We start from the raw sequence: 19,565 nt of genomic DNA, 5'->3' as shown, positions 1-19,565 counted from the left end.
AAAACCTTAATGATGCAAACATGCTCGATAGATGAAAAGGAAAAGACTTACATAAAAATTGCATATAAATGAAACAACACACAAAGGAATTGTGAGTTGATTAGTCAGCTAAGTCCCCAATTGATTATATCACTATTTTGGACCTGCTTGTAGAATACTGAGGCGTACACTAGAGCAGACAGACACCGGAATGCACACTCACACATGTAGGCGCACAATTACACAAGTACTGTCCAGTAAACAAACACCTACAGTACACAAATAACACACATGCACTTACAATTCAGAGAAAAACACTTTTCACATGGTTAGCTATATTATACTACTTGTATCACTTGAGGAGGAGAGTGGAATTCTTTAATGCAAGCAAACAACCAGTTTTAACTTTCCATATTTATCACAGTTCAACCTGCATACTCTTGAGTCATTTAATGAGCAATGAGGGGATCAACTAATGATCTGGTAACTCCCTCAAGACAGTCTAGTTCTACTTCATCAGACCGGAATAAAATAGGAATAATAAGAAAGACAAAAGGAAGAATAATAACGAGAATTGCAGTTGCTGCTTTAGCTCAAGGACACAGAAAGACAGATCAAAGAAAAAGCAGAATTGGGGTCTTTTACATACAGCAATCTAACGGAGGCAGGGAGGTGTTTCTTTTGACAGACTAATGAAAGTTATACAATTTTTGATCAGCACTTCTCCCCTCATCTTGCCCTAAGAACCTCCAGCAAATTTTGTAACTTCATAGCATAAACAACTGTAGCAATGATGTACAAATTAATCTTTAACACCGAATCTTCAAACTGCATCGCCATTATCATTGAACGCATCAGTAGCTTTTAAGAGTGGAGCTGCCCTCACTGATGACTGAGAGCATCATTGTCAGAATCAGCACGGAGCGTCACAGCAGTATGAACAGTGATGTGATCCCTTAGCTTAGAAATAGAGTGAATAAACATCAGTCAGCTACAGTACTCTGAAGCTTTGAATTGAGCTGAACAAAAATATTTGAATCAGGATTTATTTGTAATTTCGACCTCTATGTCCTAGATCAATATTGATAGTCAGTTCACCACCAGTGCTCTATTACCTTGATCTTCGATGTCCAGATTCTTGATCATCCACTGTACAATGTCAGAACCTGAAACAAGAGAAATCTCATTAATATGAATCACTGGAATATAGCTAATATATTCACACAGTGTGCTGAAACACTTTTTTGCATATAGATGCAAATGAAAGGGAAAACAATGACACTCTTAACCCTACCCACCTTCCCTCATCATCACAGTGCATACCAATTCCTCTCGCGTTGCACCATGTGGGTGGGTAATAGGCCATCCATTACCAAATATTCTTTTCTGACACCCTCTTCAAGCCAGCTCTCCTTGGCTATAGTCCATTAATATAAATGACCATAGAGGCACGATGGCATAATGAAGCATCCATTGTATACAATAACAACACAATTTGCCTGACTCAGTCACAGCATAGACATTGCAGCTGCAATTGTATAACTGCATTTTATAAGTCACTACATCACATTGAACATTTTCAACTGTCAGGAACAAAAACTAAGATGTAAAAAGGTCAGAATATGGACTGAATACCGTTAACTGTGGGGAGAGGAGAGGAGTTATCTGTTTTTAAACAAATAATACAACCTGTTTTGAGTAAAGGTGTAGAGTGACTTATACATCCCTTTTTCCATTTTCTAGAATAAACATCAGACTTTTTATGTGATGAATACCATTTTGCAATTCATCATCTCCATCTGAGAATGCGACTGATTCATTTTCACATCTAGGGAAAACATAACAGATCTGCCCCTGGGCATTTTCACACCCTTCCACAACATGTGACTTTGGCACTTTGGCTAAATATATATTTTCCAGGCTATTATTACTGTCTGTCGTGCTGACAGGTGAAGGTGTGTTGAGGAGACGAGAGCCACAGAGGGCAAAAAAAAGGTGTGAAATGGAGATATGAGAGAATTCATCCAGTGAGTCATCAGTTACTGTGTCCGTGTCTCTGTCCATCATGCTATATCTGTCTGTCTGTGTTTTGTCTCTTCGTTTCTCTTTCACTGCACCTCCATGATTCTTGACGCCCCCGTAACTAGATGAGATTTTCCATGGATTAACATCATTAGTACAATCCCATTTTCACACTATCAGAGTTGACCCACTTTCTAAGAGAGAGCTTAAATGAGATGTGTAAGGTAATCCTCTAACAAGGCTGTTCCCTGAATTGATTAATATCATGCCCATAGATTGGGAGTTACATATTTGTGTGTGTGTGTGTGTGTGTGTGTGTGTGTGTGTGTGTGTGTGTGTGTGTGTGTGTGTGTGTGTGTGTGTGTGTGTGTGTGTGTGTGTGTGCTTAATGATACAGAGTGATAAGAGTGATATGAGTTGGATCAACCTTTAATGAACCTGAACATGGCAAAAATTGGATAATTGCAGCAGCAAATAGAATAAGGATACACCAAAAAAAAGAAACTTAAAGAGTTTTAGACCTTTAGTTGCTGCTTAAAAGTAGTGTTGTTATGAGTGGGTCCTGTTTTCTTTGTATCGTGGACACGCACTAGGATGCACATGCATGTGTGTGTGCACACGATTACGTAATACATATCCCTGCCAATGGTTTCACACTCTTCCACTGCTCTACAGGTGGCTGTAAAAAAAATGCCAGCAAAGGCAGAACAGAAGAAGACACGCTAGTAAACATTGATGTAAACAATACTTACTTCATAATTCGTCTTTGCAAATGTTTTATGAGAAGGAAAATGCATTCAGTTTGTTTGTTAGGCCTCAAGGATACACACATTGTGTTTTGGTGAGTAACACATGTAAACATCCAACTTTTGTTTGTTTACAAGAAAACTCCACAGTAAAATTCCCTCATAAAATTGTGAAGGATTGTGGGAAATTTTTAGAATAAACTGTAAATTGTACTAGCAAAACGTCTTAAAAATCTGTGTAACACTTGAATGAGTAGAAAACAAACGAGCAGTAGAGTTGTTTCTCAGCTGTGATTATGTTGCTCACTTTAGGCAAAGAACACACAAGGCTAACACAATACCACAAAAACACACAGTGACAACACGCACAAAGGAGACACACTCATATGTACTCATGCACATATAGCTCTTCACAACATGTGCTTAATATAGTACATAAATATTTTATTCTGTGACATACAATCTTGAAAATATGTGGCTGACAAGTGCAAAAATATACAGTTTGTCTACATAATTATAATTTTAATAAAATTCAACAGTGTGATTAATGGTAGGCCGCTCAATGCTTTTTATGTCAACAGAAATGACGTATTTACGACGACACTTCTAGATTATTTCTTTTCGAAATGTCGTTCACTGGAGAATTTGTTGTCACAACACCGACATATTTTGTAGCAAACTGTGACTGGCTAGTGTTACTAACATTGCCACAGAGATTGTAGTTTTCACTGAACTTCCTTATTGATATTTTGGTCTGTAACTTAAGATAACTTGTAACATCCTCAGATAATTAGTTTAGCAAGCTCGCCAAAGTACAAATTGAAAACATTGCACAACTTTGTAATTTCTGTTGAGCAACACTTGACCTACCATAAATCAGCCTTTAGAAACTGCCAAAGGAGTTTTATTTAAATGTAACTTGAAGCCTGAGTGTTAAATCACTCCACATTGGCATTAGTTTTGCTCCACAATAACACAACCTTGAAAGACATTTTGTTAAAAAATATATTGTAATGATTATGTTGTTTTTAAGACATGAGGATGAACTATATATATGTATAGTGGATATTGTAGGTATATGTAATGTACTGTATATAGGGTAGGTGCAAAACAGGGTAACAATATAAGCCATCTGTTGCAATTATGTCATGTTCCAGTAAACATAGCCAGTGTAGATTCTTTGCAAGTTATACTGATTGTGCAATATCTGGCAAACATGAGGAAAAAGTGATGGATGCAAATTTATTTTGTTTGGCTATGTGTAAAAATCAACATCATTTTCTAATATAATCATTAATTAATAAAGATTGTTATTGTTATTAAACAAAAACAAATGTACATTGTAGTAGCCTTGACATCATGAACAACAGCAGAAAACAGGAAAGTCCAAGGCTTGGGTTCTGTGAACATCAGCTGCTCTATATATGGCCAAAGCATTTGCTGTTGTTTCACTAACGTCATTAAAGCCACAGTTTAAATTTATCCGTGTGGTTTCACATGCGGGTGCTCACGTCAACTTTTTTCTTTTTTAGTCTGTGCCCCATCTTAGTCATCCATGTCACTAGTTGTGACAAGCCAAGCATGGGCCTTTTTGTTTTTTTTAGCAGTGAAGACCAGTGGTGGCTCTGGCATTGTTGATGCCTTGAGGCAAAAAGGAGGCTTGTGCACAATTTGCAGGCACTTATAGAAAAGACTGAGTGTTATATTAAGGGTTTGGAATATTAATTTATCAGCAGTAGTTGTAGTACACAGGGGCAAACTAATAATACTACTAATGCACATATTTAAAACATATTTAATTGGGATTTTAATCATTTATTGAGCTGTAGCTGTAGACTAGATGAGCATTGTTTATGTCCAACTTTTTGTACAGCTATATGGTACCCTTTTGTTTTATGGGACTAGTGCAAGTGCAGTATGGACTACTGGATGTGCTGAATTAATTGTATTACAGTGCACTGTAATACAATTATTACAACATTTTACAGTGTTTATTTTTCATCCGCATCTAAACTAAAGATAGAGTGATGATGGTGTCACTCCTCTTAGTGTTGCATGTAGTGTATAACAGCTCATCTCTTATGGAGCATCACTTCAATGTAGATTCTTATCTGTTCGCTTGCACAGCTCAAAAATTCAATATGATCCTCTTGACTTTCTGACGCTGCTGGTGTGAAATGCAAAACGGACAACTCTCTAAATACTTTCTGTGTTTTGTTTGGCAAGAACAGAGTACTAGTAGGGTACTTAGTGGGTGGGAGCCAAGTGGAGAGGAAAAAGAAGGGAGGGGAGAGAAGAGGAGAGGAGAGAGGAACACAACAGGGCAGACAGATAAGAGCCTTACCTGAAAAAACACTGGGGATCTTGGTAAGAAAACTTTTCACTGTTCGGATTGGGATGCCATTTTTCTCATCCTGCATGCGTGCTATTACTTCCTCCATCTGGACAACAGAGTGACAGCGGGAGAGAAGAGGGGGAAGGAGGGAGAGAGAAAGCATGAGAGAGAGAGTGTGAGCAGTTTTCACGAACTTGCCTCAGTAAGTGGAGGTTGTGTGTGAGCAAGCCGGAGAGAGGTAAACAGATACAAACAGGTTTCTGTGTGGTTCAGCCATGTCTTCAGGGCACAGAGGGAGAGGAAGTTAGTGACTAACAATCAACATTGTCAGGTTTTGCCTCACTTCTGACAAATCTTTCTGATTTGTATCATTTGTCACAAAAACTGTCAGTAAGGATCACTTATTGAATTCTGCAAGTGCTATTGAATTTTGGAAGTCAAGCAATGATTAACCATCACAGACATGTGAACTCCACAGAGCAAAAGGAAAATTGTATAATTTCACTCAAAAGCATTTAAATGTCTTTGTGTTCTGAATTGATTTAGTCGCAAATTAGAAGTACACTGAGGAATGACATGCACAGGCGAATAGATGCAGAGTGGAAAACACATGGAGACAAACATTCACACACGTCACTGCGACAGAAATGTTCTGGGAGTTGTCTCAAGGGCCTGGCAGGGCAACACAAGGCAGCCACGTTTCCAAGAACACTCAGAAGGGAGCAAAGCAGAGAGTAGAACATGGCCCCGATACGTCAGCTGGATCAGATGCTACAAACTCCTCCCTCAGTGTAAAAATATATACATGGAAAATTTGTACACAACAGGAATTCATTAAAAAACACATCTCCACCTGTAGAGTCATTTCTGCTCCAGGTACTTGAGGACGGTCAATTTCCTTTTGTTTTTTCAGTTGTAGTGACACTGTCAAGGGATTTGTTTGTTTTTTTAAAAAGATAAATAAGGCATTAGGTACCAGGTTTAATTACTCAAAATGTGATTTATTTATTTATTAAGTTCATTGATTGTTTTTGGCTACAGTGTGTAAACTGAAAATGTCCTACTATTTTCTGACTTTGCCAGCTGTTGGTTGCACACAGTCTGTGCGCCATCCCTCCGAACTGAAGGCTTGACTCTCTAAATCTTTGAATCAATCAAATGTTTCCTTCAATAAAATAATAAAAATCTATTCTAAATCGCACAGTGAAGAGAAGCAAAAGCGGGTTTTCTGACTGACATCCAGCACTTACACAGGCTATGAGTCACCATTTTCACTGGGTTTAAGTAGAGCACTTCACTGACTATCATTGGCATGAAATTGATGTTGTTTCTTTCCAAATTGTGTGCCCCAGGAGCAGTATATAAATTGAAAACTACAGGGAACCCAAGCTAGATACCCGGACAACACCACGATGGGGGGTGGTCGCAGAAGAAAGAGCCCTTACAAGATAACGCTTTTGGGAAGATAAGAGCATAACCAATTATGAGCCCATGAGTCCCTAATGGCAACTCAGCCTTCTCAGTGAAAGCTGAGCACAGATCAAGACAGATTAAAATTTGAAAATCATGTCAAAAAACTAAAAACTGAAGTTTGTAGTCTACTATCAAATATTACAACAATCATTAATTTAGGATCTGTATTGTGTAGTAACAGCAGCAATGTTGTTTCTTTATGTTGTGTGTTGGTGTTTAAAATGATAGTTTTAATTGAAAGTGTTATCTGTTTATCTAATTGTACCGAACATATGATCTCTTGTAACCTAATGTGTGTGTTTGGCATCTGGATGCACTCAAGTGTGATGTTGCTCAGACACGTCTGACTTCATGGATCATAACCCTCAATTCTTTTTCCTCTCCATCTTCGTATGACACATGCACACCTTATCAGTGGAGCTCATCTGGGAAATGGCAACACAATTTGAATGCAGGCAATTTCATTTCGAACAAATGAAGGTTTTGTGTGGGCGAAAATGAATATCTGTGGCCATATTGGTGAGAAAGGAACACTTATCATGAAACAGCTGGGTTTGATATGTAAATCTGTGAATACTTGGGTTTGGCAGTTCATGTGCTAGTACTGTAGCATAAATCTATAATGAAAGCTTGTAGCTAGTCAAATACCCTGGAGCTAAAAATCATCCCGCTTAGTGATTGGAGCCTAATTGACAATGATGGAACACAGGCAAATACTGTACTAAAGTGCTGCGAAGGGAGAATTGAGAGCTAGCAAGACTGAGAGAGGCAGGAAGGAAATATATCAAATACATACATTTATATAAAAAATAACTTTTCATATTATTTCTGTATGTCTTACTGAGCTTTCTCTTTTCTCCATGTACTCTGTGTGAGGCAGGCAAGCAGATCTGCCTCTACAAAAGGTTTCTTGGTAGTTCAACCATGTGAACCAGGTGGGAAATGTAATAGCACTATATACAGTATTTAGAGTTCTGACAATATATTAAATTTCACACAAATATCAAAAGATTAGGGGGGAAACCTATCATAACTGCTTCTGACAATATCCATGTAGTTTCTGCTACACTTCATAACAAATGAAATATCGAAGGGTGAGATTTTGGTGGCTTTCAACAAATACCAGGTACAGCTAAAGTGTTTAAAGATGTTTAATTTCACTAAGAAACTTAACCACTCAAAATCAAACCAAATACCATCCTGTATTAATATATTCTGATACAATAAAGGCTTGCAGAGCTGTTGCACCTAAAACTGACGCACAGAAGAAAAAAAAAAAACTACCACTATCGGCTTCCTTTTTATGTGTAGCACAGCATTATTTCATTTGCTGTTTTTAATAGTGTTTGTCTCAACCATGTTGAATACCACCACCAACCATCTCTCAGTATCCATGTCTCAGTGTCTTCCGTGAGTTAGCTCAGAGCAAACAAGGACAACAGCAACAATGATCGATACTTCACACACTCTCTCCTATCTCTGCAAACCCTCACCGCCTACACATGGTAAAATGCCACCAGCGTGAATATTCAGGATCTAAAGCTCTTGAAGTCGGGATGCTCTCTGGCTTCATGTTGTGCGGGAGAGCGGAAAGTAGTTTCCCATCAGAGAGAGAAAGAGAGGGAGACACTATCTCTCTCTCTATCTCTCTCTCTCTCTCTCTCTCTCTCTCTCTCTCCTTCTCTCTTTCTTTGTCCCCCACCCATCCACCCACCCAGAGTTGTCTGACTGCGTCTCTGCAGCCTCTTAACAGATAAAAGTGAGTGTTTTGGCTGCACAGTGTGAATCATTGAATAATGATGGCACAGGACTCAGTACATATGAATTGACTAACAAAGGCTCCGGATATAAGCACATACTGAGCCTCAGCACACGGCTCTGAGCACTTCAAAGACTATCACTGAGGACACTCGGGGTGCAATCACAATGTTCTGAAGTACCATTTGGACCAAAAAAAAAAAAAAAAAAAAAAAACATTTCAAAATCAATGCTGCCCTCTTAGATTTCTTTTAGCTGTTGTTAAGTGCACCATACGTCTACTTATTTGACAGGCTGTTGCTAAGAAAAGAGGGCCAATAAAAGGATTAGTTATTAGAAAAGTTCGATCTTCAGCACATCAGAGAGGCAGGAGGTTTTTAGGAGAGAATGTCAGCAATTGTATTGTGTCTCCTAAGATAAGCTTATTTGGAATTATTATTATTATTTAGAAGTGACCTTCATCTCTTCCCTTGAAAGCAGCATTTTTTTGAGAATTTTTAGCTAGTTAGGGTTCAATTGCTTCAAATAAAACACCTGCATTGCACCTTTGTTGTCTAATTGAAGCAGGTAAATAGATTGCATGTAAAGCATTTATTTGGTTGATTGTGCTGCACGTTACATACATTTTTCTGTAGTGTTGACCTAGATTTAAGTGATAGAAAGAAATACTCAGTAGTTGATGTATTTAAATGCTTTTTCAAACAGCCTTAATTAAAAACCCAGTAGGGCTCTGAGATCTACTGACTCAGGTCAGATAGATAGCCCAGATTTCAAACCAGTTAACCGGTTAAATGTTTCCATGTTTTTACTATTATTGGGTTTTATTTTTATTTCTCAAATTGCATGTTTTTATGTTTTTTATTTTCAATTCTTACTGTACAAGTCGCCATTGTGTATGAAATGCGCTATATAAATAAAGCTGCCTTGCCTTGCCTTAATTAGACTATCACCCACGCCCGCCGATAGGGGGGGACAAACAGGTCTGTTGTCCCGGGCCCAGGGTAGGGGGGGCCCAGAACTGGGCCCACATTAAATTATGGAATAATTTTTCAAAATAGGCCTATTTGTGGAAAAAATGTGTAATATTTGAGTTACATAAAAGCTTTTAATTGTTTTCTTCCTAATCGCTCTTGAAATAATGGTCAAGAACCCCCCCACCCCCAACACAAAAATGGTTTGGCCGCTGATCAAAATTTGATGTTGTCATTTGAAGTTCAGTACGCTAAAAATGTCCGGTCAGCCCAAGTCCGGTGCTCAGAAAAGTAAAGAATAGGGAAGAAGAGAAGAAGAAAATAGAGGCCTTAGAGATTTTCTAAACAAATATTTTAAGTGGTGACGGTGAAGCTGGAACTAGTAAAGTCAACGTAGAGCAAGGTAAGAAACAGCGCAGCCAACGTTTACAGCCTTGTAACGTAACCTAGCAGGTCAGCTCTAATGTTAACGTCCATTAGCTTGTATAAAAGCCTGACACAACACGTTATCTTTGACAGAAACAGTTGAGTTTGGTAGCTCCGTCAGAGAGGAGAGAGATCCAGCTGCAGTCAGGTGACCGAGAGAGTGATGCGGGAGAGCTGCCCCGCAACGGAGGGACAGAGTCAGGCTACCGGTGAGAGAGAAGTGAGAGAGAGTCCCAGTGTAGCGGGAGGGGCCCGCTACCCCCCGCAGAGAGTCTGAGCAGGATGGATCAAAGACTGATCAGATATTTAATATCAGCGATCCTGCATTATGGCCCACTAAAATGACCGAGTCTGATAGACTCTCCCTTGGTGTTGTTGTCTGCGCTATGATGGGTGTGCTATGATATAATGTTACTGCATCAGTGGTATTGGGAGAAGGATTTTACCTTGACAGTGTTATCTAAGGACAACAGTATGTCGACATGAGCAGAAAAGATACTCCTCCAAACTCTTCATCACACAAATATTTGCTCCCACCACACACATACACGCATGCATATTATGAAAGCTTATAAACCCAGAAAGTGGGTATTATTATATTTTCAAACATGTAGCATCAAAATAGGTGAGCAACCAAACACAAGTCTGACTGCCTAAGGCAGTGCGAGTGCAGCCTGGATAGAACCTGTGTCTATATAGCATGACAGCTCTAGTAGATAAAACAGTCTTTGCAGTTCGTTGGGCTTATTTCCCTCTGAACTGCAGTCCTCTGCTCCATAATTGAGGCAGAACCTGTGGTGGAGGTCGAGAGATAATATTTCACATTTTGTCTCCTCTCAAAAACCAGCAACGGTTTACAAAAAGAACCAACAACAACAATAAAAACAACAACGTTCATATCAGATTTACGGTCAATAACCCTCCTTAAAATGTAACATTGGCAACAGGTTCTCACCTTGATTTTTGGTTCAGCGTTTTAATTGGATCAATACTTAGACAACAAAGGCACTCAAAAAGTCTACACTACAGCTGTATTAAAGCACACTGAAATCCTTTGTGACCACAAATCTCTCCTAGACAGACTGGTGCATTTGCATATGGAGCAAATCCAAAAACACAATGTTCTCCATGCCACCCTTTGGGGATAAGGGTAGTTGCACAGTACAGACAAAGTATACAGTTAATAATGTCTCAAAAAGATGCACTTTTTAATGGTTACACTTTATGAGCTACATCATTTTTACCTGGTGTTGTTCTCTTTGATAGACAGGTGCCCTACCCGTCAAGCATTTATGTGCTGTATCTATACCCAGTGAAGACATATTGAAATGATTCAGCTCCTCTCAAGTGCTGACCTAAATTGAGATGAGCGGTAGAAATCTTTGCACTTGATGAAGTCAAACATCTTTTTCAAGCAGCCTTAATTAGATTAGATCACTTCTTATATAAGTTGTAAATTTCTGAAGACAGACTTGTATTTATTTGTGACTGACAGACTTTCTTATACCCATCAAGAAACATTGAAAGCTACCAAACTCCTCTGTGGATCACAAAGTCCCTCTCCATATTTAAGAAAAACTTAGCTTCTTCGTGAACACCTCTGCATCTGATTGACGAATAGAAAAAAATATGCTTTGTACTCTATACATCTATGCATCTCACTGACTGGACTTGAACTTAGCTTTATGATACTAACTCATTCACTCTTTTGATCAGATCCTTGCTTGTCTCCTTGGATAAAAGTATCTGCTAAATGAAATTGTAGCTATACAATGTTTTGACACAAACAAGTGAATGGTCCTTCCTCGACTCAGGAAATGTAGAGGTCAATTGCTCATTTACTAGCAAACACAGAGGAGAAATGCTGACCAAAGGTGTTCACACAGTAATGGCCTTTGTTAGGGAAGAGCACTTTCCACAAGCATGATAGAGCTATTACATTTACCACAAACTTTTTTTAAAAATCAATCACATATAGCACAACAGAACAGTAACACAAAATGAAAAAGTTCACAAAGTGAAGCAGCCTTTGGAGAAGTGGAAACCCTCACATCTAATCTATATTATTAATATTAAGAGAAAGTAGAATGCTAATAATTTTACACTGTGGATAAAACGACTGATTAAAATACCCATATCTCACTGCAGAGTGACAGATGAATCAATCAGTGATATTGCTGAAGTAGAACATTTTAATGAAGCTCCATACCTTACATAAATATGAATAGGGTTCACTGAAAGGCTGCACAAGCTAATCTATACGTTGATACTTGATATCCAGGCCAAAATAGATCTAATGATCAATACCAAGAGCCTAAATATCACAATGCATGTATTTGCTATGGATTATGTTAATACTGCATACACATAAAATTAAGTCTTTACTGAGAGAGAAAATGCAGAGATTAAAGGAGTGTTTTTAGGTCTATATTTTGGAAATGTTGCAAATATTCAATGCAGCCTGCATAATAGATGCAAATCAATGCAAGTATTACAGAGACTGCCAGAGATATTTATCTGCTCAAAATCCGGATATGACTGATTTTACCTTTTGCGCTTGAAATCTTACACCCACACCATGGCAACACCCGACTGCAACCATCAGCATACTCATTTTCATGTCATGACACACTTTGTAGAATGTGCATGCAAAATACTGCATGTCACAGCACCTTAACAACAACAACAACAACAACAACAACAACAACAACAATCTGACCTGACTGGGAAATATCGGATGAAATGATTAAGTTATTAGCTCAACTAACAGGCGAGTGAACATTCGGGTAGAAATACTGCATTGCTGGTTATACACAAAGTTAGTCAGAGAGTGCACCTGTGCACCACTGCACCACTCAGGCATTCAAAATAAAATTACCCTGCAGATAGGTGAGGGAAAGTTATTGAGCTCACGCTGACAAGGTTGTTGAATAGATGCCATGAATCTTAAGGCTTACAGAGGTTACCATATGTTTCAGAGTTACCACAGCAACTGCGACCACTATCACAAGGACATCTTTGGCAGCTTGCCATTGCTCATTCATAAGAGAGAAAGAAAGAAGGTGGCTATGGTGGCAGCATGGGGTAGACAGAGGGTGAAAAGGATGGAGATAGCGAGTGAAAGATATACACTGTCTGCAGAAATTAGAACATTATGTTTTTTCCTTTTCATTTTTAATTTGTTCCCATCACATATTGTTGCTGAGTTACATTTTATCATTATTTCTTCACATGTTCTTTCATAATTTACAAAACCTTTAATATTATTTTAGATTTTTTAAATTTACAGGAAGTCATCCATCTATGCCCCCTTGCCTCAGGGTAACTTGTTAACCTGCTGTTGGGGACAGTTATGAGTGAAGAAAGGGTAGATGGTTTTGCTGTGTCTGCATCGATTATAGAAGATAATTATAAGAAAGACTGTTACCCACGTATCACCCGCAGCCCAGAGTGAACCGAGTATGTTAAACAACAGGAATTCAGAATTACATTGTATGATAGGCCTGTTATGTAATGAGAAAAAAAGGAGCCAAATAAAGAAAAAAACCTTCTCTTAACCTTCAATCTAGAAACTATCCATATTTATAAATCATCCTAGAATTTCAAATGAATTGCTCTCCTCTGTTAGTCGCTCCAAGTCTTGTGTTTCTTCCCCGATGCTTATGCTTGCTTGTTTTGCATTTTCATTGTGTCTTTCAGATTTTTCTCTATTCATGCAACCCTTCAATTCTCATATGTACGCTGACTGGAGGTCTCAGATGGAAAGCAGGCACCAGTCTGTTTCACAGCCGGCCAGGATTATAGAACATGAGGAACAGATGCCCAGGTGAAAACACTGCTTATATAATTTTAGTTTAATTCTATATGCTTTTGGTCAGATTCTGCAAACTAATGATTAGTCATTTAACAACATCTGCAGTTTGGTGCTGGATAAACCTTGCTTTCAGTTGTACTCATCAAAACAGTTGTGTCTCTGTGTACACAATCAAGCTCCATTGAGCCATCAGTCAAATGAAGCATCTGTTTCTTGGATTGTCACTTCACTGTTTCACACATCAGGATGTTCTCACACTCTGCATATTTGCTCCCTCTGTCACACTGTCATTCTTCATTATATGTCATGCTAGAAAGTCCAGTATGAAGAAACCAAATGCTCCTATGTCTTTATCCTTCCAGCAAACCATGAATTTTTCAGATGAGAATTATTCCTCCTCTTTGCCTCCTCTCTCTCCTCACACCTAATATCATTAATGTGTTTCATAATGTACCAGTTGGTGGTGTACTGCTTTGCTTTGTCCATTATTTCTATAATGGCGGACCGTGATAAGAACAACCTAATGCCACTGTAAAACACTCTTGCTCACAGTAGCATCAGCATTATCATAAGCATAGTCTGATGGACAGCAAGAAACAGATGGCTTGCTTACTTAAGACTTTGGTTTATTTAGATGATTACAAATGGATGTTGTCAAGCATGATGCTTCCTCAGCTTTGAAATGCTCCTCGAGGTGTGACTGAAAGCCTTTTAATGGCTTGATCTGATTTGGTCTGATTTGCTAATGGATGAAAGTGAGACTGATGTTTGCAGGCAAACAAGTAGACCTTTGATTCTCCATGTGGTGTTATTGACTTAAGGGTAGCTGAGTGACAGGTTGTTGTGGTGTTTGCTGTGTGCTTAAATATAGCATCTTTTTTTATTCTAAGCCCTGTTTGTAAGCCAAAGGTTGTCAGAATTAATAATAATGCGAATAATGAATTAAAATAACTATACCATAATAAAAAACAAAACAAATGACTTGAACTGCACAGATGTACCCTGACTGGATGGAGAAGAATCTATTAGCATATGTGATAGCTGAAAAGTGCATACCTAATGTACAGTAAATCAATATCAAGCAATACTTTATAGCTGACGTTGACCAAAGATAATTATGATGTGGCTGAAAGGTAAGCATACAGGAATTAACATAACTCATCTCCTGCATTCATAATGCAGTCTTAAACTGGAGTAATGCTTCTCCTAAGGTACACATTTAAACATCTCTGCAAACTGAACCCATCCTTGTGTTATGGGTAACATCAGGTCACAGAGACTGTCATTGGAGGCAACATGTACACCCTTCAAATCTAAACACGACGTTGTGTGTACCTGCATGTCAAGGAAGTTGATTGATTCAATTCCTGTCATGAGGTGGATCCAAAATGGAGATGAAAACAAGTGTAAAATGTACTATAAACAAGTATAAAAGAAACTACTATAAAGCTACCAATATGCATGTTCGTCTACGTACAGCCAGGAAAAGCATTAATCCAGCTTCAGAAGTCACAATCTTTTATAACTGCACTAGACTACATCTCCTAAACTCAGTTTTTGCTAAGATACATTTCAAAACTACTGTATCGGCTTTTATTTAGATGTTCTTTGAAACATCCTAACATCACAAAAGAAAATTCAAGTGTGCCGAAGACATAAAATGAGCTACATGTGGCCAACTGCATGGTGTTTTTCTTCCCTCTAATTAATTCAGAAACAGATTTCAGTGAATCATCAAAAGGTTGAAAATCAGAGACCTGTGAGTGGTGCCTTTGTCTAATCATGTGAAGGAAAGGTTTACGTTGATATTTGAGTGAAAACAAGACATTGTTGGTCGACTTTGTACAGCTTTCCTAATGTCTCCCTCAAGCTATTCTGTCCATGGCCTTGCCAGACCGCAATGAGGAAAGCGAAAGTCTGCATGATATTGGCAGGATAAAAATCTTGTATTTGACTCCTCAATGTTGCTATTGCTCCAGGAAACTGAAGTAATCTAGGTATTTTTAGTTAACAATACTATATCCATATCATTTTATCCATTCAGTTGTCATTAAATGACTAGTTTACTAAAGCAAGACCAGCACCGTAATATACCATGACTTGAATGACTGAGAATCTTCACACCTTTACACTACTTGGCTGGAAGTGCATCATCTTCTCCATCATTTCCTTGCTGGAGATGTAATAATCAGAACATATTGGTAAAGCATTCCTGCGCACATCAGCAGAAGCAGCAGTTGCAGTATCGTCATCTGGTTTGATGGACAGATGGCGTTATCACTAGTTCATTTAGAATACTTTCCAGATGGTTGCCAACAGACACTGTACTTGTATCTTCACAGTGGTTTCAACTTCCACAGCTTTTTACAACACATGGCCTCCTGCCTCCTCACATCCCTGGAGAATCACCATCCCTGGTGTATGGCTGCAGAAAGATGTTCAATATTTCCCCTGACTCCTCAACATCTCCCTCCCAAAAGGACAATCCTCAACTAGAGAGAAAGAGACGAACATTGAATCATGGATGAGAGGTAGTCAGCCAGCTATGCCTGCTCACTGGAAAAAAAACACTGGCATTTATCCTCATTTGACATTGCTGCGGTTAATGCAGTTCTTGTTACAAATTTTGGCAACAAGTAGGTTTATGCCATTTCATGCTTTATGCAACCACAGCACATTTTAGAGTATCAAACAACTCAAAAAGGATCATAGTATAGTCCTTTGCAGATTAAAGCTTTATGTGATTTGTTTTTTTATATTAAAATATAATCTTTGATTTTATTTTTTTAAATCAGTGTTGTAGTTGACTCTTACAGGATGTAACAAAGCTTTTAGCTAAACTTAAGACCTTTCAGAAATGCCTACTCTGATCTGTGGTTAGCAGCTAAATGGACAGATATTTCCCCCTGGAGTTGGTGGAGAGTAAATACCCTATGTTAAAAAGAGATTAAATATTGGACTCACATTCCTCAGATGGACAAAAACAGAGCTCCAAATAAATGCTTAAGTGTTCTGTGTCTGATGTTAGTTTAAATAGGCCACTGTTTGCTCATCACCATAATGACTTTAAGGTATATTGTATTTTTAGGTTGTTGTGCAACTCTCAAGTGGCCTAAACATCAGCTTTAAATTAAATTAATTAATTATTTTGTTAATGTTATGGCCTTTATTCTGTGGGAATCCTCCTTAATATACTGTATATCTATTACCTAGTAATAGTAGTAATGATAGCAGTGTTTTTAGTAGTAGGCAGCAAAAACTATTGTTACTGGTGGTGACACTCTGATTATATGTGAGAAAAGGTGTGCTATAAAACTGCTTGTACTTGTTTTTGCTGATAAGTAACAAATACGATTCTGGCTGCTAGTGACCTAGGGCACAGCATCCCACGCTCGCACACTCATTTGTCCTGTATTACTTCGGTTTTCACTGCTATTGTTACTGTTTGCCTTAATGTCATCTCTATTACATATCAGTTTCTGGTTCATATTGCGATGGCACTCCAAGGGCGAAAACATCTTCACTTTTCTGTCTCTACCTTTAGTTGACTCTGTTTTCTAGACACTGTTTTCTTTCTATATCTAAATCTACTATGAGCTGGTGTTCCTGGCTGGCGGTGTGATAGTGTTCCTAGGGCAAGGCCTCTCTCTCTTTCACTCACTCACTCACGCACGCACGCACACACACGCACACACACACACACACACACACACACACACACACACACATACACACACACATACACACTCATCTTCTTGGTGGGCAGGCAGTGGGTGTGATGACTAAGCCAAGGTTGGCCATGTGCTAGAACATAATCCACTGAAAGCCAGTATCCCTCCTGCCCACCTACCATGATTTATCACTCAGCAGCATGCTATCACAAATTAGTAAAGGAAGAAAAAGCTACATTACTTTCAGATGTATTGTGTAAAAGTTTTATAATTGTACACAAAAGTTTATTTAATTGCTCATTTTTTCTTAAAATTATAATCTAATGCAGCTGTTAACTTAAATATTACTGATATAAATATATACACACTTCTAAAAAAGATAATCTTGTGATCGGCCATGCACAAACAAGATATAGGAATTTATAATGCAATAAAACAATAATAAAATACTTTTTTGTTCAAAGTTCAAACTGTGATTTCAGCACTTTTTATGATTAGCAATCAGCAGCAGTTGCTGACACTAAGGGGATTTGGAATTGGGAGCGTTTAAGCAACATGTTTTATTGTTAGTGGTTTAACAGGGAAGAATCAGACCATGGGAATACTGCAGTGTTAAATTAAATCACCTGTAAAGTTAATCCTTCATCAAGGCATGCCTGTTAGCGGTGTCCAAACTGTCTGGCATTACCCTTAAGGAGTCTTATCATTGGGTACCAGAGAACATGTTTACTTAAACAGAAAAACAAATAGGAAGAGGAAGAGGATGAGAGGAAAACAGAGAGGGAGAAACAGGGGGGAGGCCAACTGTGGTAACAGAGATGCACTGGGAATAGAAAAGAAAGGAGGATGCTGTCTATTTTTAGGTCCAGATAACATGAGAGAGGGGGCCTCACTCCTCCACTCCTCCTCTCTTCATCCCTCATTTCCCACATTCCTCCTTGGCACGTGCAACAGACACTCAAGACAGCTCTGTGTGCCCTGAATACCAATAAGAGATACGCAGCTGGATACTGGCAGGATGACATTCCTTTGCCTTCTCTTGTCTGCAGAACAGAGACAAGACAAGGACTGGGTGTCTGACAGGACACGCACACACACACTTCAGAGGACACAACAGTCAAGGTAGACAATAAACCGATAAGGGCACACTGTTTGACGCGAGTGACACTTGAACTACGGAGCAATGAAGATGATGGACGATAGGCTTTGTTGAGCGTTTCACAACAACAGTCACTCTTGGAGTGATCCAGACTGTCATCAGGTAGAATCTATTAAATTTGTGTTACGTCAGGTAGAAGGCTATGGGACCTTCAAAAGAAATGCAATTAAAAGCTTTTTACTGCTCAGGTTGAAAGTGAGTTGTAAAAATCTCAAGATTGTCAACTATGTGCAGCTTTTAGAACTGGGATTTAGCAGTGACGCCTTTTGTAATAAAACTGCCTCAGCTCTATACATTCATACAGGACAGATTCTTTACTAGCAAAACTTAGAATCTGGAGATCGAAATCATGTGTATCCATCCTCACTTGCTCCAATACCACCTCTCCCATTTCCACATAGGGCTCTGCAGGGCTCTACATTATGGGCAAGGGAAACTAATATCAACAAATCAAATCAGTCCAGAGGAAAAGAGAAACCCTTCCCACCATATCCTAATGCATTGTAAATATGACCTTGTCTTTTTTTCACTGTCGAATCTCAGATAACTTTTTTTTTCCTTTGAAGAGCACAGGCAGCACAAAAGGAGGTAATTCTACCAATATACATGTCCAGGAGATCTGCAGTGAGGCTTTATTGGGAGATGAGAAACACAGTTAACAATGTCCAGTCACTGATGTACAAGCCAAGCAGAGAAGAGATAGAGACTCTGACATAGAGTTTATTATGTCTCAATGATCAGCAGAGGTCTGGAGTGTTCAGATCCTTGTACAAGCAGCAATACAACAGTCTAAATAACACAGTATAAAACTACATGTAATTAAGGTTTAATGGGCAATGAACCCATTATTGTTTTCAGATTGACTTCTTAAAGAATGTTAATTTTCTGTTTAGATTGTAACTAATCTCCTAAGCATTTGAATGCTATGCTAGTCAAGATGGGGCTAATTTTAACTACTGTGGTACTGGGTACTTAATCTATCACAATGCAACTGATTATATATGATTTTTGAAATCTGCAAAGTATCAACTACTGCTGTCAAATAACCACATTATTTACTTGTGAAATGCAGAGAAGTAGAAGTAGCACAGTACATTGCATACAATATAAAATACTAAAGAAAAGGACAAAATTGTTCTTATACTGTACTTCAGTAAATGCATTTGTAGTAGTTAAAGCAGTGGATCTAGAACTTTTCACCCTTTTATATA

At 38.4% G+C, this 19,565-nt stretch overlaps 1 protein-coding gene across 1 annotated transcript in view; it reads right to left on the bottom strand.

Annotated features, from left to right (window-relative positions):
* rgs7a (regulator of G protein signaling 7a) overlaps positions 1 to 19,565 on the bottom strand; it is a 48,221-nt gene that overhangs the window by 17,352 nt on the left and 11,304 nt on the right. The window contains exons 2-3 of the mRNA XM_062430037.1: positions 5,092 to 5,188; positions 1,095 to 1,145 (exon numbers count right to left, since the gene is read on the bottom strand). Of these exons, the coding sequence (XP_062286021.1) occupies positions 1,095 to 1,145; positions 5,092 to 5,188 (148 nt within the window). The remainder of the gene's footprint in view (positions 1 to 1,094; positions 1,146 to 5,091; positions 5,189 to 19,565) is intronic.

The sequence above is a fragment of the Scomber scombrus genome, chromosome 12 (assembly GCF_963691925.1).
Source record: "Scomber scombrus chromosome 12, fScoSco1.1, whole genome shotgun sequence".
Lineage (NCBI taxonomy): Eukaryota > Metazoa > Chordata > Actinopteri > Scombriformes > Scombridae > Scomber > Scomber scombrus.
Note: the sequence above shows the minus strand (reverse complement) of the source record. Positions and strands in the feature narration are given on the sequence as shown.